The following is a 24,824-nucleotide window of genomic DNA, read 5'->3' as shown; positions in this document are numbered from 1 at the left end:
GCTATTCTCCTTGACATCTGCACCACCACTGAGTAGAAATAGTTGCACGCATGGTTCTGTCCACTCTAGGAAAATAATTTAAATTATGTGGCAAAGGTACTTGATATAATACAGATGAAGTTTTGCAAACAGCATGAAATGAAAACTGAAGAACAAGTTCACTGAAAAAGTATTATTCACTTAATATTACAAATCTTTATACAATGTTTTCCATTCATTTCAGGCCATTTAATTTCCAGTTATTGTAGCATGAAGGTGCTGCAAAACCCAGAAAACCTCACTACTGAGACTGGAGTCCTCTACCTGTTTCTCCTAGGTGTCAATGAGGGCGGTAGACCATTTACAACCACTGGTATCAGAGAAATGACAACTTTCCAATTGTGAACAGTATTTCTATAACCAGAAATGTGTTTTAATTTCTAACAATAAATGTTACACAATGAATTTGTACAGTTATTTCATTGGCATTTAAGTAAAAATAAAGTTACATTTGTATTGAACTGAATTAGTGACAGCCCTTCTTTTCAAATAAGCATAGTAGTACCACTGAGTAGATAACATTTGATTATACAAATACATTTCAAGCAGACATTTGGCTCAATCTTCATGTCTTACGGGGGAAAATATGGTTAAATCAAATTATATTATTTTGATACTGATGTATCCCTAATATTGTTTATTAATAAGCTGATGAGATAATAGTAACATAGGGAATACCCCTCCCCTTCCTACCCTTTAGAATGTGCAAATACCTAAGGCATATATCTATCCACTAGAGAAAGGTAGCTCTTCCTCCCTCAGAAAAAAGACTCCACACGTTTGATAGGACAGAAAACTTAAAAAAAACAAACACCACCAAAAAAACCCCCAATAAAACAAAACCAAAGACTGACATTCCATATACATTTTGGGTAGAGAAGAACTAGTTATCCAAGTCAAAGTTTAGGCAACCTTGCCCATTACCAATACGTGCATGTTACCTCCAACGGCCAGCAGAAGTGGAATTTGTGCAAGTGGGCAACTCCTTCTGACTGCTGGTAGCCACTTCATAGAAGTTCCATGTTTTCCCCAGGTTAAATAACCTGACATGAACTGATAAATTCCACTAACTAGGATCAGTATTGAAAAAATGTCACTGCCTGCTGCTCTCTTTGGACAGTCAATGTATTTGGTAAATACTGACTGACGCTAAAACAGTATCAACCTACTTATGTTCAGAACTAGGTATTTCCTAGAATTATCTCATCCATACGGTATTGTCCCACACAGCCTAAAGCAGCTTACCTTGCAAGGTAGGACAGAGACCACAAAACGAGGTGCCATGACTAAACTGCCTTGAGTTGAGGTAATTACATGAAATACTACACACGTCTTTGATGAGCAATTCAATACAGGATGTCAAATTCTATTGGATGCAAAAAACCTGCATGGAATCAACTTTAAATGCTGTGTTTCACCCATGATGAGACTATTCAGTGAACAGCAGCGACTCTATGAAAAGCACTGTTTTCCAGAAGTTGTGTGGGGCAAACTGCAAGTCGCCATACTGAATGACTTGCTACCCAGACTTCAAAGTCTTCAGCATGCTGGTAAAAGCCTGGAAGTGGAACTGGGGTTGTGGGGTTTTCCAAACACATGTACAGGATTGGGAAGCTAGGAAGAAAAAAAAAAAAAAAAAAAAAAGAAAAAATCGCAGATGCATATGAAAGTGAGATGGCACTCCCAAATTTTAAGACTACGCTCTCTATCCAAACCTTGCCTGTGGTAGATGCAAGCAACAGGGCTTCTTAGTCAGGTTACTTTCAGTAAAGCAGACTGAAATTTAGGTTTCCTTGTATTTTTCTGGAATACAAATGAGTTGAGAACGGAGCAGCGAGTAGGCAGGCGAATGTGGGAGTCATGCACTTGTTGCTTGGCAACAGCGCAGTCAAATCGAAATAAAACCGATAGGCATGGACGTGAACGCGACAGCATTGGTTTGTGGTTTATAAACACGCTGGTCATTCAATCCGTGATAAACATAAAATAACCTATTTGCAGAGAAATTCTTTTTTTCCGAAATAACTATTTAGGATTCCAGGACAATATTCAAAATACCCAAAAAAGTCTATCACACCTTGTAGTAGCAGTACGCTTGCTTTTGAAAGGTTAAAATTGCTGTAGGGATGCCTGCGGTCTGAAGCAATAACTCAGAGGTTTGTATTCCTATTAATTAGTTTGGGATCAGCTATAAAACTTATATGGCAGTACTTCAGGATCTGTATTTATTGATTTATTGATCATCTTAGTAAGGGTGTAGGGATTAAAAACAGAAGAGCACTGGCTTCGGAAGTCAGGTTGTTGCCCAGGAAACAAAATGTGAAGAAAAATTACAGAAGGAATTAAATTTCACAGCACAAGAAGGAGATAAACTGATCCAGATATATCAGTAAAATGACTCAACAACGCCTTAGCAACAAGCTCTCAAGCTACCAAAAAAAAACCCCAACCAAAAAAAACCCCCAGCCTGCTGCAAGCCCTCAGACATCCTGGCAGCTCCAATCTAAACAGTCTTTCCACATTTCACGCCTTAAAAAACGACATCTGGCTCAGAAGCACAAGACAAACGCCCCAAAGAGGCACCACTGAGCCACAAGTCTATTAGCAGAAAAGATGTCAGAGCACCATTCCAGAGCCCAGCCCACTCGCTCGCCTTGACAAGGCAGCCTCTCGGAGAAAAAGTGAAGAATTACATAGCTGCTGAAGAGAAGGCAAGCAACAAAAAGGGAGGTCAAGGCAAGCACTATTCCATCTAGTAGCAAGGCTTACGTTAAAGCGTAACAATATTTGTATTAGGTATCCTGTACCTGGATAAAATGTACAGAGATCTGCTCCTTGGCACCCTTTTACGCAACACGGGAACGCTTATCTGACCTGTACCATGATCACTACTGTTTAGCAGTCATTTTGTATATTCCTTTGAGGAAATGAGGTTTGTGTTCATTCAAAAAATCCCTGGGACACAGTTTATAAAGCTATTTTATAGAAGACAACTTTTCAGACTGTTCAACTGCCAGGTAACTTGGTCAATGCTTAAAACTTCAGAATTTCTGTAGGGTTCAGTATCACAAAACTAGGGAAATCATCTCCATTCTTGTAAGACTGCAGAACAGTAGCTCTACAAGAGATCAGAGGCTATTCTGGAGCTCATTTGTATTTACGGTCTTTTTTCACCCAAAAGCACAATTCAACAGCAGACAGCTTGCTGACTGTTGAACCCACCAGCTGGGTGGAGCACGCAGATCATAAAGCAGCATTAGAAAAACACCACAGCAAACTTGCACAAACACTTGCCTCCAAATATCTGTCAGATGGCCAGTTACAAAAGGATTCACTTCCACTATTGTCTGGTGTTCAAAATGTGTTTTTAGTCATCCACTCCTTTCTGCTGAATTCAACAATCCTTAAGCATCAGTTACTAAATAAAAGGTCACAGCTATCCATACTACTCTGCCAAGTAAAGCAACTTAAAATGCAGAGTTATACACAGAGTAGGTATTTTAAAGTTTCATAGTGATGTAAACGGAATTACGTACGTAGTAGTGAGATATACAGAACTAAAGAGTTCTCATGCTAGGAACTTTATAGTGTCTGAACAGCTACTAGTTAATACAAGAAAGTTCAGAAAAATGAAGATGACATAACTTATTTTGGGCAAGTGAGAAGATGAAATATTTGTCTATCTTTTTTTCTAAAGTTGTGTTATCTCAGCGTGTGATCAGCTATTAGTAAGCTGATAATTAAAAAGTATTTTGCAGTGCCTTCTATTTAATGTTCTCCTTTTTCAATTTTTACATCTATCATGTCAACAGGCAAATTCTCTTGCGGCCGTGTTTCGCAGCCAAATTTCAATATACATCCATAACATAACAACACTGTGATTACTATAGTTACACCCAGTAGCTACTAACACAATAAGCAAGTGGCATCCTGCTTTATTATTTATAAACTAGCTTTATTAGGGCCCACTACTGGCTTGTCCAGACTTGGAAAGGTTTATTCTCAAACATCGCTGTACAATCACCCACTGAGCTGGCACCTTTTTCCAAGGAATATCACATATGCAAATCGCAATCGGTATTTAATGATGCCAAAGACTGTATGCTTTCTCAGCTAAGGAAGCGAGCAGAAAAAGTTGAATTATTTGCAAGTAAAGGGCACGAAGACATCAGTCATAAAATCTCATAGTTCTCCTCAATAGCATAACTATGCATAATTATGAAAAGGAGATTCACCTGCACTTGATCAGATATTCTGCAGAATTCAGCCCCGTAACGAATAGTTATCATCACTATTCTTTTAGTTTTAGTGATGCACAGCATGCCTCACTCAGGACAAGTGGTAAGTGGTACATATACTTAAAAGTGAATGATACTGTAAGCCCATTTCAATGCCAGATTACATATTTCTGTAAACATGTCACCAGCTTCATTCTTTGATTCTTGGATGCGTATAATCGAGTTCCAGGGAGTGGTTAATCAATTCCCCAGCCTTTCTGCCAATATCAGCGTTTGACTGTGTGAGAATTATAAATTACCTAACTATGCGTAGTCCCTAGAAATATTTATAGGTTTCTTACACAGGTTTTATGCGTTAACTTTAACCTATCTCATCCTCGGTAAACAAGAAAGAATCCTGAACTACTACTTAAGGCTTAAGCTCTCTTCCACCTCCTTTTCAGGTACGCTGCTGCACAGAACTTGAGATGCAAACCACGCAGTGCTGAAAGGACAGGATCATTATGTATCGATAATACCTCTCCAAATGCCTGTAAAACCACTTTCCTTCTACTCACCAACATTCTAACAGCACACTTAAAACATCACTGCACCTTGGACCAGCTAACAGTCAAATGTCAAGGTTTCAAATACTGAAGTAAGCACAAAATAACCACTAGGTCATTTTCATTTATGACAGATTTATCTATAAACAGTTTGCAGGCCTCAGCTCAAAATACTGAATTAGTTCGTAGCATTTAAACAACAACATATTTTTGCTGAGATCACGTCCACGTGTATTCATTAGTAAGTCATAACCACTACGCCTGTTAACTTCCTTACAGATACAACACTGCTATTAAGTCAGCCAGCTGTGGACAATTTTACTTTTCTGCTTTTAAAGAAAAGGTAGGTAAGTGCTTTAGGCTTAGCAAGCATCTGTTGCACACTTTTGTATCAGTTTATTTCCAGAAATTCTTCCTTTACAGATGAAATAACCATTCCTTGCTCTGCAAATGAAGAAAACGCACCGCATGGCAAGTCTTCACAGAATACGTAAGGATGCCTTGGGTCACTGCCAGACACAGTAAACTTTCTGAAGATGGGTTATCACTGTTCTTTACGCTTGCGTGCCTACTTCCTTGTCTGAACAGTGCAGGACGGCAATGTAGCCATTTTATGTTACTTGACATGAAATAAGACAGTGTCTAATGGGAAAAAAAAAAAAAAAAACAGGAGAAAAATGTGGCAAGCAAACACAGAATTTTTTAAAGAGAATCCAAATGACTACCTTCTCTTCTAACTTTGTATATGGAAGGGGCTTCAGCATCTGGGATCTTGCTAAAAACAAAACGCCAAAACAAGCACCACAAAACCAACCAGACAAAAAAAAAAAAAAAACCCCAAACACCCCCAAACAAACGGAAAAGGGCACTAGCTGTCTGTCTGTTAGCCCTGCGGGTCCATGAACTGCGAGCTCCAACCCAAGCAGCAGCGTAGGTGTGTGCCTCCACGGTCACCCCGGGCCCCCCAGCCTAACTACAGCAAAATCCTCCTTACAGGAGCGCCGGCACCGTCGACGTCGAACGCCTTTTGCCTAGAGCGCGTGAGCTCACTGTAGCACTCCTTTCCCATAAGGCTTCCTCATGCTGTCGTCCAAGTGGCTTACAAAGGAAAACAACCCAGATCAGAGTGAAAAACACCAGTTTACTCTGAAGAGAGCTGGTCAACACCCCTTTTCTCATTAAACTGCAACTAAGTCCTTCTGTTGAGCATGCAAGAGATATCGCACTTACTGAAGCCGACACTGAAATACCATCCTCCTACCCCAAATTATGCTATCAAGCATTCCAAGTTCCCTCCAAATATCTACTTGTGTCCACCACACATCTCACCTGAAGAAATGAGATGTCTTCTCCCCTTTTACAGGCTCAATCATACTAAAATTAACAAAGTAAGGATACAACAGCACTTTTAATATTAATATAGTAATACTTTTGTTGTTGTATATTCAACATAACTCATGAAAAGTGTGGGAGGAACACCCCCCCCCAATGTTTGCCTTAGAAAAGGACAAGGTGTCTTACAAAGTCAAAGTATTCCTGAAAGTACATATTCTACATTTTTATCCTAAAAAGAGGATAATTTGTCTTGTGATACATACTTGCACGAGTCTCAGAAACACAGTTTCTGAAATTGATGGAATTGAGGGGAGGAAGGGAAATGCAGGTGGGAGTGGGCCGATAAAATCAATCCAGCTCATCCTTCTAATCTGGAATAGTCTGACAACTTTTTTTCAACAGCGAATAAACACAACAACTGGAAGAAAAATTGAGTTTCCAAACATCCATTTTTATTCCTGAATTTTCACGACCAGTCTTTTCTCATGACAGCAGTACGACTGGTTTAGAAGGAGTCCAATCATAACACATCCTACATTCTTCAAAAATCTACTGACATTCAACTGCATAGTTACGTTATGTAAAACAATCAGCATGCCTTTTAAAAAAACATTTATTTAAGCTGATACATGCTGTCCATGAGTACATATTCTTTTTTAAGCCTATGCAGAAATCAACTTTAGGAAAAATCATAATCCAAGGATATGCAATTTTAAGTGTTCACAATGAGTTAGTCCCCTACAGAATAGAGCAGTTAAAAATGTGTCCTTAGTTAAACTTTTGAAACTTTGTGTGCAGATTTAGTGTCAGAAATCTCTAGGAAAAAATGAATTAGTAATCAAACAGAAGACAGGCAAGCTAATTTCGGTTTCAGCACTGTAGACACTCACTTTACTGTCAACTCTGTATCCCCTTTGAATCTTTAAGGCATCACTAACACTTTTTCTACCGCCTAGCATAAATGCAGTGCTCAAGCTTAAGATTCAATAAATCTGTTCCTAATAGAGAATTACATGGGACGTTCAGATACCCCAGTAAAGTCACTCTACAAGTCACACGCTGTTCAGTGTTTTCTGATACTAGATATGCACACACGTGTTTCACTGAAAACAAAATTATTCTGGTTTTGTTTGAACAACGATCACTAATATTCCAAAAGGAAGATTTCCAGAACTTATCCCTCTTCTCAACCACTTTGTTGTAAAATGTGAAAGATACACACGATAACCTAATTTAGTACTAGTTAATTACTGTTAGAAACTTAAATGCACATTTATACTGCAAACTGAAGTTGCATACAAGATTTTGTAAAGGCCCCCTTCAGCCAATACAACAGGCTCAAAGGTGACTCAAAGACCTTAAAGAGGACAGAGAAGTGTGGTACAGCTTTTGAAGACAGAAAATTAGGACAGAAGGTAAGTGGTACTACTCATCTTGTTTTCTTTGACTCCATCCAAAGAGTCAGGGGTATTGAAAATGCAGAAAAGGGGCCAAGTTAAAGGCAGGCAATTTCCCAAGCAAAAGGAAGGGAAAGCTGCAGGATGTCTTAGATAAACGTTCTCTCGTATAAATTCTATTCCAGAGTTATAAATCATTGGAAAAAAGTTCAGATAGAAGTAGGTAAGAAACCAAAATTTATGTAATGAGACTTTCTTTGTGTTACTCAGTATTCCTTTGATTAGCATGAACTTACAGATTCATTAAGTGTAGAGCTGACAAAAAGCATGAGCACTTTACTCTCATTCACACGAATGTTATCGCCACGTGGTACCAGACATATTACACTTGCTTTTTCCTTCCACCTTTGTACTGCCTTACACCTAAAGTCTTCCTAAGAGCTAGCAGCGAAGCAAGTGTTTGAGAACTTCCGCAGCAATAAATTTAAGAGAATGTAAGCATTTCCTTCCTACACTACCTGCTCGAAAGCAAGTGTTCTGTGGGTGTGGTTTTTTGATTGTTTTTTTTTTGTTGTTGTTTTGTTTTTTTTTTTAAAGCATGGAAAAACCCTTTGGTATGCCTGAACAAAATTCCAGAAGGAGGAAACTTTTGAACTTTATTTTACCTTTCACATTGATACTGAACAGAAGTTTTGTTTGTTTGTTGCTCTGAAAATCAAAAACATAATAAAAGAAATGCGAACAGATGTATTCGTTTGTTGGATCTCTAATTGCATCCTGGCTAGGAAACCATGTTAAGTAGCAGAATTCAACTACCAAGTTAGAGATTATATTTGGAAAGGTTCTTCAAAGCTTGCTCATTATTTTAGCCTCCAACTTGAATTTGGAATAAGGTATGTTTATTATACAGTGGTAAAACAATAAAATCTTCCAATGATTAAATTGTTCCTTATTTTAAAATTTCTCAGAGATTACAAAAGTCACAAGGTATGACAGAGCACAGATTTTCTAGGAAAGTAAGTCTGTAACTCAATCTACAGGGTGAAAAGCACTAGTGAAAGCAATGAAAAACTATGAAAACTAATAAAATTAAGGATCTAAGATTTTAATTAATTGAAAAAATCTTGCATGCCTGCTGGTATGATTTTTATTAGAAATATGTAAATTTGAAGAATGCCTTGTTTGCAAACGTGTATTGGCTATTTATTTAAATTGTTGAATACAAACAGAAGATACTGCTGAAGTGTTTCCCTCTGCTTGTTTTCATGTTCTTACATGAACTCAAAGGGTCTGCAGAAGGTTCACCACTGACGACATCTCCTCAGATTGTGACAATACTTTTTGCTGGAAGTGGCACCATCGATACAAGTGCCACCACTGGCACCACGAGTAGCAGGGCCACTACCAGCAAGGATCACACTACGGACAGCAACACGCACCACCGGGAAAAGCTCTCGTCCCAACCTTACCACCCAACAAGCAGCTCAAGCAAGAGCTCCCCAGAGACCACAACCATTCCTAACCATGCCACAGAGAAGCGCATCAGCAGCAAGGGTACCACCCCACTGGTGCAGCAGCCACCCCACTGGCATCACAAACAAGCACCCCACCAGCAACAGAAGCACCAGGAAGTGCCAAAGCAACCACATGAACTCTACCAGCACTGGTGCCACAGGCAGCTCCACCAGCATGAACTCAGCTACCACCAGCAGCACCAGCAAAAACCACATTGGCAACAGCAGCAGAAGCAAAACCGAGAGCCCCGCTGGCACAAAATACATCGACAATAATCCAAGCATGAACATCCATACAGGATCTGCCAGCATCAGGACGCTCACTACCACCATCTGGTAGTGATAGAGACCTCGGCGGCAGCACCACCACGCTCTCCGCCGGTGCCAAAACCAGCGGTCCCACTGCTGCCAGCCAACACCTCACCACCAACCCAGTTACCAAAAGCAAAGGCACCAACAACACAGCACAGAGAAAGGTACAACAGCTCTAATCTTATCTGTACAGTTCTGTCTTTGATTGCACTTGGTTGTGAGCACACTGACTTTCCTTTTCTTAAAAAGACTAACTTTTAGTAATGAGTGTAATTACTATGGAAATCATTTTGAACATGCTATCCTCCGTGCATTTTATAATGCAGTTACTTAATAACTAGCTTGCAATACCAAGTTTCAGTTATATTCTTACTCTAGCTACAGCTTTATGACTGCAAACATTAGTTTTAATGAAACTACTAGCTTTTTTTTTTAATTTTTATTTTTTAAGAGAGAGAATTGTGACTTAGTTGACCATAAACTGACTTACTGCAGCATGTGTTACTCATTGTTATGAATCACTGTCTTCCACAGTACAGAAGACAGAGAACTTCCAAAATTTTGCCTTATTGGAAAAACAGAGTCTTCTGCAAAGTTCACATATCAACGTCTGCTTTTCTTATTAATTTAGTGATACTTCCAATGTTCTCAATCATTTCCAAAAACATGGTATTATTGTCACTTAGCACATAATGGTGAAACTGAAGCAACATCATGGTCTTGACTACGTGTGAAACTTCTAAAGACTTTAAAATAGGATACAGTGACCGTTGTGAGAAATTTTATCCCATGTTTTAGCTTGTTACTCATTTTATACTTGAGAAAACGAAGATGCTAAAATCACTGATAAAGGGTTAGCAGTAATGTGGTGTAGATGTAGTTTACTTGAGACAGTAAAAAATTAATAAAATGTATTTAAAATTTTATGTATTTTTCCACAGATACTCACATACTCCTGGGTGGAAAAACTATGAGAGTTTTAGGAATTTAGGAAACAACTCAAAAAATACTGTCACCAAAATTTCACAAATAAGCTATTTGCAGATTCTTGTTTGTTACAAAAGTTGGTGTCCCTTTCTAATATACACTTGATACACTTTTGATTTTACATGTTTATCTCAGACAGGGAAGGTGAAAGATTCCTTACCGCCGAGCAATGTAGTAGAAAACAGGATTGCCAGCTTTTGATGTCCCAGCTTGGTAGAAAATATTTAACGTTTTCAGTGCTTTGAACTCCTCTTTTTCATGTACCTGATGCCTAAAAAGCAGTACATTGACATCAACTTTTCACAACTGCTTTAAAAACAAAACAAAACACAAAACCCACCCAAACCCTCTTTATTTGCTTCTTTAAACAAAAGCATTAAGCTCAGACAATCCTGAATCTTTGTTAAATCACAAACACTACTGCCATCTCCAGTTCTCAATTTAATTCTGGAAATTCACATCTACTCAGAAACTTAAAAGGTATATGTAGAGTCAGCTTTTTAAACTCCCCTTCAAAACAAAAGCTGGAGTCTTACTAACTACTTGTATTTGCCTGACGTGCTCAAGTCTAGAAACTGACAATGCGTGTCCCTTCCATGATAGTCTCGTTACCTTGTCATAAATTCTTCAAATTTGGAACTAGTGAGATTTAAACTGGACCAATGGGTATCTGCCACGGGTTTGTGCTCAGGAGGACCCAGATAGGCCAGAAGAGTAGCCATCTTGTCAAAAGGTCGTCTTCCAACAGCCTTGTGGTCCCTAGAAACAGCATATTACTTGAAAGTCCTTCTTTACTCAGCAATTCCTTTGGGGTTTTTGCCCACCACCCTCCCTTACCTTGAACAGGCTGCACTTTCTAACATTAAAAAGTGTTCAACAAAGAAATAAGAAAAGTGTTTGTTACACATAGAACAATTTTTACAAAAGATAAGACAACTATACACTTGCACAAAAGGTTGGCAGTAAGATGGGCAGCAAGTTAGGCATGTTCCCAATAACGGCTTGTCAGTAAGTCTAAAGTCTCCAAGTGTAAGATTATTCAGCCACAATATTCTTCTCAGTAGTAACAACAAAAGCATCTGAAAGTATTTCCAAATATTCATTTCCCATCAACAACTCCCTTCTTCATAACATTTCTGAAGTCTTACCTGTTGCTGGAAAGGTACTGGCCAATCTTCTCCTGATTGTTCCACAGCAACCGGTGCAAAGCAAGCACATTGCCGTCACTGATGAAAGACAGGCTGTGATTGACAGTGTCGCTAGCTGGGCAATCCGATGCAATATCGAGGAAAAACCTAGAGTTCAAAACCAGTAATAACCGTAAGTGTGTAAGGGAAATCTGCCAAGTAGACTCAGGGTACATTAAAGGGCTGTTAAGAACATTCTCCGCTCCCTCTTTGCATGAGACAGCCTGAGCAAGTTTTCAAAGGGCCTACCTTCGTGCTGCATCAAAATTGCTTTTTACAAAATCATTAAAAGGCCGCATATGCTCTTCTTTTGTAAACAGGACATGGTTGGCAATACTCTGAAGTATCTAAATAATAAAAAGATGGTAAAGATACATAAAGGTTTAATGTATTAACTGTTGTGACAGTCAGTGTAACTTCAGTGTCGGAAATATTCACTGTGACCTGATACGACACCTCAAGACAAAAAAAGGCCGACACGTCAACTAATCCAAAATATGTTCACTGTCAAAATATTTTCCTTCACATATTTTTGAATACTAGAAAACAACTTCACTTATTTATCAACTTTATTCAGGTTTAGACCAGGAAAATAAATCCTCTTTCAAAACCATCACTTATTAAATGTTAACTATTTCTTCTGGAAATTATATAGACATGTAAAAGCAACAGCATATGCCTATTTAAAGAAACCTGTAATTTCTCAACATTTAAAACTGGTAATACGCACAGCCCTCAAAATCTGTATGCCATCATTAAATCTTTTTTTTTCATTTTAGTTTTACAGGAAATAATACCAAGTGAGATTAAAGATCGGAAAAATCACTTCTTTAGCACTAATATGAACTTAATATCTGGCTGCCATTATTCTCACTGTGGTCAAAGTAACATTGGTTTCTTTGTTTTCAGCTGAGGTTAGAAGTTCAAGCGAAGAGCCAGAAGGCATTCTGTTATCTTACACATAATTTTGGCAAAGTGGTTTTTTTCCATACAGACTGTTCCCCGTACTTACACTGCTGTGAGCTATAACATTAACGTTAAGATGTATAAACACCGTATGGAAACTGCACTTTAAACAAACATGACAGTTGCTACAAAAAACTACAATTCTACCTAAATTCTCTAACGCTAGCCAAAGAACAAAACTAAATCAGGTAGAACACAGAATATGGCCAAATCAAAATATTTACTGATTCACCTTTGACATCAGTTTCAATCCCCGTTCAATTCTTGGTGGAGGCTTTTTATCTAAAATCCCTGCCTCGTAAGGGGAGACGATCGCAGGATTGATGAACCGTAGGAACATTGCACTCCCAACTGCTCCGATGCTGTTCTGAGGAAATCGCTGACTAACAACCTATGAAGTTGAGAATTATAAAGAATATTTTTGCATTAAAGAAAAGGGAAAGCAAGCTGAGAAAAGCCTTGTACGGTAATCCAATTTTAAGCATTCTTTCCATGCCGATCAAGCTCAATACATCTGAGTAGGACTCTCTTAAGTAGGACAGGTCTTGCATCATAGGACAATTAGGAACGAGAGGGAAACGAGTAAGGGGCGAGGGGGCTAGCAGACACTAGCTAGTTTTACTTCAGCTTTCGTACAAACTTTCTTGCTGGGGTGAAATTGCTACAATAGCTATTGGGCAAAGCTAGGAAGGTCTATGTCAGAACTACTGACCACTTAATTCCAGGACCCTGCCACCGACAGCAGAGCAGGCAAATGCCGTATGTTCACACTTGGGTGCCTGCAAGTCTTCCCAGGAAATACAGCTAATTCTTTTCAAATGAGTGGGTCTTTTAGTTGTGTATTTGCAATTTCACTATTGGTCACAAGAGCATCTCCAGCAATAAGACGTACACTGTAACGTTTCAGGAGTAATTTTAAATTTGTGGGAAGGAGATTTTTGTAGATACACTCTTCAAACCATCGCATCTCAGATTTGTCAAAGAAGGAAAGACAGAATGAGCCAGAGCTGAGTGGCCAGTATACTTCCCTGCCTATGTAGACACTGTTCAAAATCACTTAGCAGGAATTTGCCAGAAGAACTACAGATTTAGAATACCATTCCCTGCTATCTAGAAAAAAAACAAATTCTGCAAATGTTGTAAGAAAAAAGAAATCTCCTTTCTTTTTAGGAAATCAACTACATATTACTAAAAGGATAGTCTATTCTCTTTCATTTCTCTTTCATTTGACTTTGAAAAGTTAAAGATAAAGCTCCTTGACATTAAATATGCTACATGTGGTTCTATAAAGATTCTGTACCTGTATGTGTATTTTCTTATGAGTAACAACGGTTAATCAAAACAAGTCGGATTCTACCTTTTCACAGAATAAAATTAGCAAGTTTCGTATTTTAAATTGTATTGTTATAAACAAATAAAAACCAAACAAACCCCATTTTACTAAAATACTTCAAAACATAACTAGTGCAATCTCAAATCATGCTGCTTAAAACAGATAATGCCATTAGTACATACATAATATATCAAGAATCACTTTGGTTCAGTACCAACTTCATTCAGTTACCTTGTGATGGAATTACTCATAGTATTTTCATGTAAAATACTAGTTTGCACACAGATTTTTGCATTTAAACATTATTACTATTCTGCTCAGTTACAGCAAAAAATAAGGGAGTATTTAATAAAAGTCTAAATTTCCATTCTGCTTCTGTTTTATTCATACTTTATATTTTGAGGTCACTGTCAAAGAAAAGGGTAAGTCTCAACTTTTAATGACACCACTCTTACCACATTATACATATCTAAACTCTTTAACACAGCAAGATACTTAAAATGGGAAATGTGCTTTTCTCAGTAAATCAAAACAAGTGCTAAATTTTATTGCTTAGTCACAGGCAAACAAAAGAAAATACATCAGAAATAAGTCATATAAGCCTCTTTTCTTTTCAGTAACCCATATATATTAATTGTTCTTCTCCCAGGATGCAAGCTGAAGTCAAGTTATCAAACAGAGTGTTAAAAACAACTAAACAAACTCAGATTTCCCCCAAAACAAAAAAAAAATATTTTTCTTCCACATTTTTTTAATTTGAAGATGGTGGCAAGGGTAGAAGAATCAGAGTATTAAATACTAAGCAGTAATGTTAAAAATGTCTTTTGTTTACTCAAATAGGCACACAGAGAATATTTTAAATATAACTTAATTCCAGTGTTAATCGAAATGAAAGCTATTTTGTGCCAGAATTAGTAGAATGATTTTACAGTGAGGTCAAATAGACTGAAGTAAAGATGTTTTGAACAAACAGCAAAAGATTTCTGTTGTGCTTTGAAAGAAATGGCTAATAAAAAGGTCTCCAAACTTACTGATTTTTTGTTTTCCTTTTTTTCTTTTACGGTAGCTTTATTCAGTAGAGAGTGGCAAGTTGCCTACAGAACAGAGATGAGCACAAACAAGTCACAGCACCAACTACATACAGCAACAAAAAACCAATGTTGACTTGTACATAAATTACACAGTAAAATGTAACAAACATAACCAACAGAAAATGAAATATATAAACTAAAGACTGATGATGGAGTTTTTATTCCACAATTTTATTACATCTTATTTACAAAGCACTAAATACAAAACAAGCAAATGTTGCGTTTCAATCATTTCTACTATTTCTGGCTAGATTAAAAGTCAAACCACATTAATGTGCTCATGATATACAATATTGGGCATTAAATGGTATATTCAGCTTTCGAATGTATTTCACCATCCCCGAATAATTTTAGTGGTAAAAATAGTAAAGTGTTACACCTTTGAAATACATATTAACTTTTAACATAAATTTAGAGATTTAAATCTTCCCAATGTTTCTCTGTGTGTCCTTCAATTTAGTTAGATCTGCGAATCATCATGGTTATTACTACTTTAATAGCTAAGCACTGCCATAAAACACTCTGCGGAAAGAGGAAGAAAAAGCCAGCGGGTCTGCGTTAAGTTATTATAGATTTCCAAATCAAGATACCACTTGATTGTGCTTATTTCTGCATTTCAGTTATACGCAAAGGGACCCACCAGGAAGCATCACGTTCTCTCGTATTTCCCATCAGGGTCTGAGCAAAGCTATAGCGCAGCGGCCTTGTGCGCTGCTCCCCTGCACAGAGGTAAATTTTGGTCTTGGATCTCAATGCTACATCCTTCATACTAGCCGTAGCAGTAAATCGGCATCCCTGAGAGGCCTCACAGCAAGCAACCCCCGGAGCTGTACCGACGGAAAGCTAGCTATACTCAGCAGTTGGAGAGGATGCACGCACCAACGTTCCAATAATCTTTAGAGTACCACACAAGCTGGAACTGGAAGAGAATTTCTACAACTTAAGGATGTGAGAGAGTAAAAAGAAAAAAAAAAACCACCCAAAAAACCACGAAAAACAAAACCACCAATAAAAAACAGTCAGTAAGAGCTTTTCTACTAACCAAGCTAAATTTAAATAGTTCAAATTCGTGCAGGACCTATTAATATTTAGCCAACGGCACCTCTGCCAAATTTCTGGCTTTGTGTAATTTCTACAGTTAGATTCTGAAGCAGTCATATACATACTCTATGCATCAAGCTGTTGCACTTAAAGCACGAAGAATTTCCACCCCTCTTTGTATGAGTGACTTTGATCAGGCTTGCTCGTGACGACATTAGCACCCCTGGACATCACCATTTCATTCTGAAAATGAGCAAGCGTGAATCTGCCACAGCAACTAGTTATATGAAGTTCCCAGACGAAAACACTTGCCGGGGCTCTGTTCTGGTAACAGAAACACCAGCCAGGGTAGACCCCAATATCCAACTAAATACACCGTTTCCATAACGTTGCTGCATTGATTAAAATTAGCTACAAATCATTTACAGAACATACCTGATGAGTATTTTTTGCACACAGATTTACTTTAAAACTCAAAGCATAAAAAGACCGCAAAGTTCAGTCTCATTTAGTATTATGCTATTGCTTGGGATGAAACACATTCACCTTATAAAAAATGAAGTTACCTTATAAAAATCACTTATTTGGTTCTTAGGATAAAAACGGATTAATGCCCCCAAAAATTCAGATTTTAATTGTGCTTTCTTTCAGATAAAGGCCAGACTCTTCAAAACTCTCTGGAAAGTACAGAATGAATTATTACACTATTTGTGACGAACAAACATTTGTACACAAATCTGTGTGTTATTAGAAACAGTTAAAATAGTAAATGTTGAGGTTGAGTATCAGTTAATACCACCTATATAATTGCCTGTAAATCATCTCTTTCAAGAACAAACTACCCTTGTTACCAAAAAGTGTAAAGGCAAGAATATAGCCAGTAGCCTTGACAACGCTTCCACAGCAGAATCTCTGGCACTGCCAACTGGTGAGTACGGTTTAGTAATTCCAATTCATGTAGGAATTAAAAATGTTTTGCATAGAAGTAATTTCTAGCAACTTATCACTGAAATGGAAATAGATCTGATACATCATAGTAGAGCACATAAAAGCAATGCTAGAAAAGGATGTGGGACAATGCAACATCTAATAACAGGAGCAACAATCAAGGTCGCGTGTGACATTTTCACTAACGCTCAAATGTACTCCCAGTCAACCTCTGTGAGACTGTGAGCATTCGCTCCTGCAGGAAACCAGCCTGCCCCATTTCCCAATTCAAAAAACCAAACCGAAACCACCCCCAAACACACCCCTGCCAACCCGAGTACAACCACTGTCAGAAACAAAACTGATGACTTTAGAAGCCATTTATACAAGTTGTTAGAGCAGAAACAAAGGCACATCGTTTGCACGCCTAATTCATTCCAACAGCTCACAATGACAACCCAAGATCCGCAACAGTCACAACACGCAATTCACTGTTTCTCACTTCCAAGTTCTAAGAACTGCAGCAGTTGCATTTATTAATACAGCATTCCCTGTAAAAATATGACTAGACCACATTGCGCAGAATTTTTTTATTACTCATAATTTGTTTGCGCAGCTCAGAAAATCAGTTTTCTTTGCTTTACTTGAGACCTGAGATACAGACTGCGTGGCTGAAAGGCCGAAAATAGCTCGCCCGGACCACTTCACTGAGACCAGTGCTCAAATCTCTGCCACGCACAGCTCTTCTGCGACAGTCCTCCAACAGGACTGGAAACTGCATTTCCTGTGAGCCCGGAGGGCAGCAGGTGTATCCCCCGCTGGCATTTTTAGCAGCAGCTAAATCCATCAGAAACACACAAAGAGCATACTGGGAGATGCTTATCCACATTTCTGCTGTGGAGAGCCGCAGAACCGGGACGGAGCGGGAGTCGGGGCCGGAGCCCGGGGAGCGCCAGTACTGGAAGGGGAGGCAGCCGGGAGGGTACCGCTATAGGGGAACTTACTCTACAGAGGACAGTGCACCACGCGGGAAGGCCGCTTCTCTTTAAGCGTCATTTATAAATGATACCAGAAACAAGCAAGAAGTGGATGGTCCCAGCTTGGTAACTTCCCACGGTTTGTGTGACAGCACTGAAGTTTGAACCACAGTTAGGAGTCTCTGTAATTTGCCTCATTAGAAGAGGTCTATAAATACATTTGTCTGTCTCCTCCAGGTTCTATTCCTCCTATTTACCTACTGAATTTCTCAGTACTCTGTGTTTGCAAGATGTTTGGTCAGTCATTTAATCGAAGTACAGCTGCCCTTCACAATACATACAGTAACGTACTGCAGGCCTCTGACAGGCAACAGAACAACAGAACCTCCATCGGAATTGTGTTGCCCATAGCAGATGGAAGGTATTTTACTCTGTAGACCAAAATGTATTCCTGTTGTCATCTACCTCTCAAATACAAGAGCCTATCATCCTCAAAAGACAGCAACTGCAGCATCTCAGTTCCAAGGATAATGTTATTTACCAAATTACAGGCCAGTGGACCTCCTTCCCAGCACAAGCCAACGGCTTTCCTTACAGCTGTCCACAGCAACCTAGAGACTCCTGCTTTCAGAACAGCGTGACGAGTCAGGACACCAAGCGTGATCAGAACAAAGCCTGAATGATGCAGTGTCTTGACCTCACCCACAAGTGATCTTCTTTAGGAAAGCACATGTAACCACAAACAATTCTCTACCAAATACAGCCAACAGCATTTTATACATCTATTTCCTTCCATTATACTCAGCTTCAATCCACAGTTTCTAAAATTTACAACTTGTGACTACTGTGGTCCCACTGAAGACCATACAGGTTTTTTCTAATGAGCACCTCACACCCCTTTTAACCTGCTTTTCTACCAAAGGCAGAGTGGGTAAGCTTGTGCCCACCTGTAATGGACAACTAAATAATATTGCTGGAGCAATGATCTGAATAATGCATTTCATAGACAATTTTGGGAAAAATTTACTTCAGAGAAAAATGCTCTTGAAGAAATTGCCTCTATTTTTACACCAAGAAAACTATCTAGAGTCAGTCGCTAGTTTATTCACAAAGTTAAGGTTTATCAAAGGTGTGATCCATAAGACGTTTAAATAATTAATTAACTTTATTTCTGATTTAACTGACCCTGTATAAAGAGCAAACAAGAACATTGTTTCTATATTCAAAACATAGTTTTGCATTCTCTCAACCCAGGAGCATTTTGGGTTTTTTTATATTCCCCTTTTCTATCTTCCTTATAGATGGCCCATATGATAAACTGATCAAACTGTGACCTCCCTAGTTAATCTTTAGTCTCCCATAGAGATGCTAAAGCAGATTATTGCTGCCTTATTAGGGGTCTGAGTTCTTAGCTGTGATTCAAATCCTTAAAAAAAAAAATATACCATCTAGTCACCTCCTGATTGCCAACCCAAGTCTTAAAACACCGTTCAGTCCCTACGTTTAGATTCCTGTTATTTAACAAACAGCTGAAAACAGTCTTCAAGAAACACTCACTGTGCACACACTACTGGACCAAGCTCCAGATTGCTAGAATTATAAAAACAAAACCCAAAGTTTAGGGGCAGGCAACCATTGCAGGCATACCTGGTATAAACAATGGCACACACTGCGAAGTTGTGGTGGGAACTCCGAAGAAGAATTAATGATTGCATGAAAAAACTTTTCTGTCATTTGCAAGAGACTCCGCTGGTTCTCTTCAAGGCTTTCTGTAGGCTCCAGCCTGAAACAGACCCATAAATCTATGACCAGCAATCAAATAAATGATACTAGCTGTACTCATATGTTTGGTAGTAACCTTATTTCACAGGGTAAATAGAAATCTTGCAGAAATATTTATGATCTTTTACACAAAAGTTTCCATCAATATTTTAAACCATTTAAGTTACAAATAAAAGGTCATTTAAAACTCAGTAATAGACAGCTGTAAGCGGGATTCTCTCACACCATTTCATAGAGAGACATGCATACATAATTCCAACTGGTAACAGTATTATCAGTTTGAGGGTTTCTCTGAAAGAAATTTTTGAGGTAGACACAGTTATCTGAGAGTTAAACTATTAAAAAGAAGGTCTGTCTTTTGGTGAGCTACGTAAAAGACAAATAGATAAAGTTTTTCTAAGAGTTGGAGATAATCCAAAGCAACAGAACAACAGCTACTAAATCCAAGTCTTGAAGTGATAGAAGAAAAATCAAAGCCAAAAAATTGCACACAACATGCACGCAATTCCATCTTGCTTCTGTAATTAATTCAATGACCTAAAGCTTGCCAAGCTAAGATCAGATGCTTTCCGGTACTACTGGAAATCCCCACATTAGCGGCCTACATAAAAGTATGAAGAAGCAAAGAGGAGAAGAGGTCCTGCAAGAGCTCTCTATCTTCCTTACTCTCTCAGGGCTTAGAGGACATGCAGAAAAACTCATCTCGCTGTGCTGGACATCTCTGTACAATTCTCCCTCGGTATAAGGATTGCAGGTACAATTAATGTGTCTGGTAAAGTGAGGAGTGGAGAAGTATGAAAGTATGAGAAAAATATTTGCAACAAGGAAGAAAGGAAACCTATTATATTTACAATGACTATAAGTTGACTTGAACAGCAAATGACAATGAATTACAATACATTTGCTCCCCCCTTGAATCTCAAACCTTGTTGGATCCACCTCAAAGCTAACGTGCTGCCATTCAGAGGATGTGATCACAGTCCTTAACAACGGCTCCAAAAGCTTCTGCAAATATGTAGCACCATATACCTGTGTAGAAAGAAAATGAGAACAGGTGGCCAGATTAACATGGCAATCCACAGGAACACTCCAAAATTCTGCAAGTGTTAAAAGAGCCTGAAAACATTTGATATGTTTTGGCATAAGCCAAATTTCTGTAGAATTGGCGTTTCTATATTATAGTCTCACTTCTGAAACATCTCTGTGATCAATTTCTACAAGTATTTTAATTAATTTCCAATTTAGAGAAAACTATAGGTCACTTTAATAACCACAGTAACTAGATGGGATCTTTTCTCAGAGCACAGTGACTCAACACCCCATCTCTGTTTGTATAGTACTACACAACTTTTTAAACTGAATGGAAGCATAAACAAGACCTCAGAGTTTGTCTCCCCATCTGGAAATTGCCCATTACAAAAAGACCATCAGGAACAGCATTCAAACTGGTACTAGCCCCAGAATCACTTGTATAACTAAACTAGTCAGAATTTTCAAGAGCCCTACTATGAAGATGATTTAGGAAAGGATTTTAAGAGAACTAAAACTTCTAGAAATATTTAGCTGTTTGTATCAAGTAAGTTATATTAACAGTGTAACTAGTAATAACTAGTAATCTCTGTTGAAATCTACAAATCTTGCAAACATTTTTGTTACTGCAACCAGTTTTCTTCTCTACAATGCAGAATATACACACGAGGCAAGATGAAACATTTTTTGCCATGGAAACTTTCAAGAGGGCTAACTGTAAGCTTAAGCCTAACTGATTGAGTCATGAAGTCTTGGCAAAAGGTTAGTGCCAGGAGGATTTGTATTTTTCAGTTGGACCTGAGCGTAAGAAGAATTACTTCAAACATTAAAACATTAAAAGCAAAACTCCCTAAACTTAACAGATGTGAAAGCTGAGACTAACTTAAACTGAGACCCAAAGGCAACTCCGTACTATTTTCTTCTAATCCAGTTACTCAAATGCTTAACACCATAGACTGGTAGAGTTTTGTATTTCGCTAAACTTCTCCTGTTATTGAAGTGATCCGTAGCAGAGGGAAAGAATAGAAAATATACCTTAAAACAGAAAGTCATTATTTTACTGGCTAAGCTGTTTCCTCGGAAGAGTGTCTGCATGGAATCTGCTAGTTCAACTTCCTTTGAAAACATATTCCAGAGTAGCTGGTAGAGCAAGTGCCGGGAATCAAAGAGTGTGACCAGGACACGAGCTAGCTCATCCTTAAAAGAAGCAATGAAATGTTAATCTGACTAGCAGTAAGCCAAAGCAAGTACAAAAAAAAAGAATTATGAAAAAAAACACCAAGCAGTTTGTACTAATGCTTTAAATTTGCTATGGAGTCTCACACGTAAATATCAAATTAAGCATACACAATCTCTCTTTACATCTTTCCTGTGCTATTGCTTGTCTAAAAATCTGCCTCATGATATCCAGTCATACAAATTCATAATCGTTAGTCCAGATAGATAAGCAGTTATTCTGCTGAATAACAAAGCCCAATTCATCTTGCTAGAATCTAGAGGAGCAAATACAGTTAGTTCTGTTTGTCTGCATTACGGCACAATCTGTCATAAATAACCAGCCCAAACAGATGCATTTATCACAATAACTGCATATAAAAATATTCTTAGACATTAACTAAAAATTTAGTATAAAAATGCCATTTATAATCAAGATGTCTGGCAATTAGATTCAGTACAATTTTCGAGACTATACTAAGAAAGGCGAGCCAGCACGAACGGTAGGTCTAATCTCTCTTTAGCAGACTTTTATTACACCCTTAATGTTTGCACTAATTTTTATTTCAAAACTTAGTATTTTCAAAAATGTAGGAAATAAAATGCATGAATCAACTTACCCACTGAGAACAAGGCACCACATTGGCTAAAGCCATAGCAATAGGAAGCTCCCCCTGATCACCCATCATTGTAACCAACTCCACCAATCTCTCAAACCGATCTGCTAGCACTGTTTCTGCTAACGTATCAAATTCTGTTCCCTGCTGCAGAATTTTGGTGAGGACTTCCATAAACGTAGCTCTTGTTTGGAGGTCTTTATGATAGCCCAAGCCTGATTAAAAAAACCCAGAACTACTAAGGAAGATGTAAAAATAAATTAAATACCAATGTCTTCATTACGTATTCATTTATGCACAGTTAACTCTAACTACTTTACCTATTGAGTGCATAAGACCACTGTCCACATTTGCATTGAGTAAATTTGACATAGCAAGAACAGTGCAGTGCCGCAGCGAAGCCAGCCTTCGAGACATTCCGCGTTTCCTGCCACCTGTTTGTGCGCTTTCATCTTCAACTTCGCTGCAGTCATTTAGAAGGTTCATAAACAGCGTGAAATATCTACAGGAAATGAAAGAGACTTGCGTAAGTAAAACGGAGTCTGCAAAGGCAACCATCTGAAAAGATTTGCACAGAGTAGCAAACAGACAATCAGCCTCCCAAAAAATCTCGTAACTGCCCCCAGTAATCTTTCTTGTAGCACAGTCCAAAATTTTAAATGTGTTGTAACAACCGGAAAGCACTGTCCTAAAATCTGTATGCAAATTGTCTCAAACCAAGCAAGTGAATTTCACGGGTGTGCCTTTACAAACAGCTGTCTTGAAAGAGATTTTAAGTTTGATGGATAAAAATACAGTATCAAAGCAAGCTAATCACTCCCATTAATTAAACATACACCTGCATTAAGCAGAAACAAAGCCAAATTTTGCAGTTATTTTCTAAGTTAAAGTGTTTCCATAAACCTAGGAGGTAGAGATTTGTGAAATGGGATGAGTAAGAAGTAACTTCTGTTTGGATAATTAATTTCTGCTAGAAGAAAAAACATAGTTTGTGATAGAAGTCACATGGTGCATCTAGAGTCATTGTATAGAAAAATAGCTACAAGTCACTATTTACTTAAGAAATAGCTGAGATTTTGCTTCCATCAACTCAACACCATCTCCTTCTTCAGGCTGTAGTGGAAGCCCCGCAAGAAGAGAGACTACTGCTTCCATACTCGCTTGGTCCAAATCTCTGAAAAATAAAGTTTTAAGAAGCTGTGAATCAATTCAGCAGAATTAGTCTCTCCTTCCTCTTCATAATTTTCCCATGCAGTACCACATCCCTTTTCCTTAGACATCTAACTGCAGGTGAAAAGAATATTTTTTTTTTAAAAAGTTACTCTAGTAAAGTTCTGTCCATCAGGAAAAAAGCTCTGACATTGTGATACAGGTGCAAGCAATACATCTAGTAAGGACAACAACTGCAAACCAAATTTGTCACTAAAAAAACAGTTAAGTATAAATTCAACAATATAATGTTTGATAATTTTACTCTTCAGAATGCATCATATGAAGATATAGCTCTAGCAAATAAAATGGTCAATCCTAATGCTAAATCAGAAAATGTATTAAAAGGAATTAAATAAATTCAGTAGATTAAAAAAACCAAACCAAAATACACCCACCAAACACCTCAAGAGGCATGTTAGTTAAAGCTATGTATTAAATATAATTCTGTTGTTGCTCACCAAAACTTAAGTTTCAATTTTTTTGTCTTTTTCTTAAAATTACTACCACTAAAGAAGTCCACACAAGCCAGCTCATCTGTGGATATCAAAATGCCACCTGGTACACTGTTAGCAACAGTATAATAGTATTCTTTCTTACCTTGTCAAGCATTTCACATCTTCATCTGTTGCTTGATTAGATGTTCCCATAACCCAGTCTGTCAGATATTCCACCATTTTGTTCCTGTTACACATAGATATATCGCTTTAGCTTTGTTTTTTTGTTTTTAACAACCCTTCCCCAAACACACTACTGTTGGCATGATTCTTAATTATTACAAATTCAACGTAAGAACTGTTTGAACCACCACACACTGAAGAGGAACTGAACAAATTTTATTATACCAAGTAATACTCCAGTCTGTATCACACACAAAATTTTTACATGTGTTTAGTATCCCCACTATCAAAAAATTTTAATGCAGCACCAGGCTCTAAATTATTCTGAAGACAAAGATAGGAGTACTATCCCTGTAACAGGAATACTGGTGGGAGTCAGCTTTTGGTTTATTTTTTTAAAAATGTAGCCAAACAAAATTACACTTTTCCACATTACACCATTCTAGAAGTTACAGAATGCAAT

At 38.0% G+C, this 24,824-nt stretch overlaps 1 protein-coding gene across 1 annotated transcript in view; it reads right to left on the bottom strand.

Moving 5' to 3' along the window:
* NF1 (neurofibromin 1) overlaps window positions 1–24,824 on the bottom strand; it is a 90,471-nt gene that overhangs the window by 32,351 nt on the left and 33,296 nt on the right. Inside the window, exons 24-36 of the mRNA XM_010282181.1 lie at window positions 24,342–24,425; window positions 23,590–23,706; window positions 22,853–23,034; window positions 22,536–22,747; window positions 21,736–21,897; window positions 20,597–20,700; window positions 19,537–19,672; window positions 14,885–14,947; window positions 12,753–12,911; window positions 11,804–11,901; window positions 11,516–11,662; window positions 10,980–11,126; window positions 10,528–10,638 (exon numbers count right to left, since the gene is read on the bottom strand). Of these exons, the coding sequence (XP_010280483.1) occupies window positions 10,528–10,638; window positions 10,980–11,126; window positions 11,516–11,662; window positions 11,804–11,901; window positions 12,753–12,911; window positions 14,885–14,947; window positions 19,537–19,672; window positions 20,597–20,700; window positions 21,736–21,897; window positions 22,536–22,747; window positions 22,853–23,034; window positions 23,590–23,706; window positions 24,342–24,425 (1,722 nt within the window). The remainder of the gene's footprint in view (window positions 1–10,527; window positions 10,639–10,979; window positions 11,127–11,515; window positions 11,663–11,803; window positions 11,902–12,752; window positions 12,912–14,884; window positions 14,948–19,536; window positions 19,673–20,596; window positions 20,701–21,735; window positions 21,898–22,535; window positions 22,748–22,852; window positions 23,035–23,589; window positions 23,707–24,341; window positions 24,426–24,824) is intronic.

The sequence above is a fragment of the Phaethon lepturus genome, unplaced genomic scaffold (genome assembly GCF_000687285.1).
Source record: "Phaethon lepturus isolate BGI_N335 unplaced genomic scaffold, ASM68728v1 scaffold55182, whole genome shotgun sequence".
In the NCBI taxonomy this organism is placed as follows: Eukaryota; Metazoa; Chordata; class Aves; order Phaethontiformes; family Phaethontidae; genus Phaethon; species Phaethon lepturus.
This window is presented reverse-complemented; position numbering and strand designations above follow the sequence as displayed.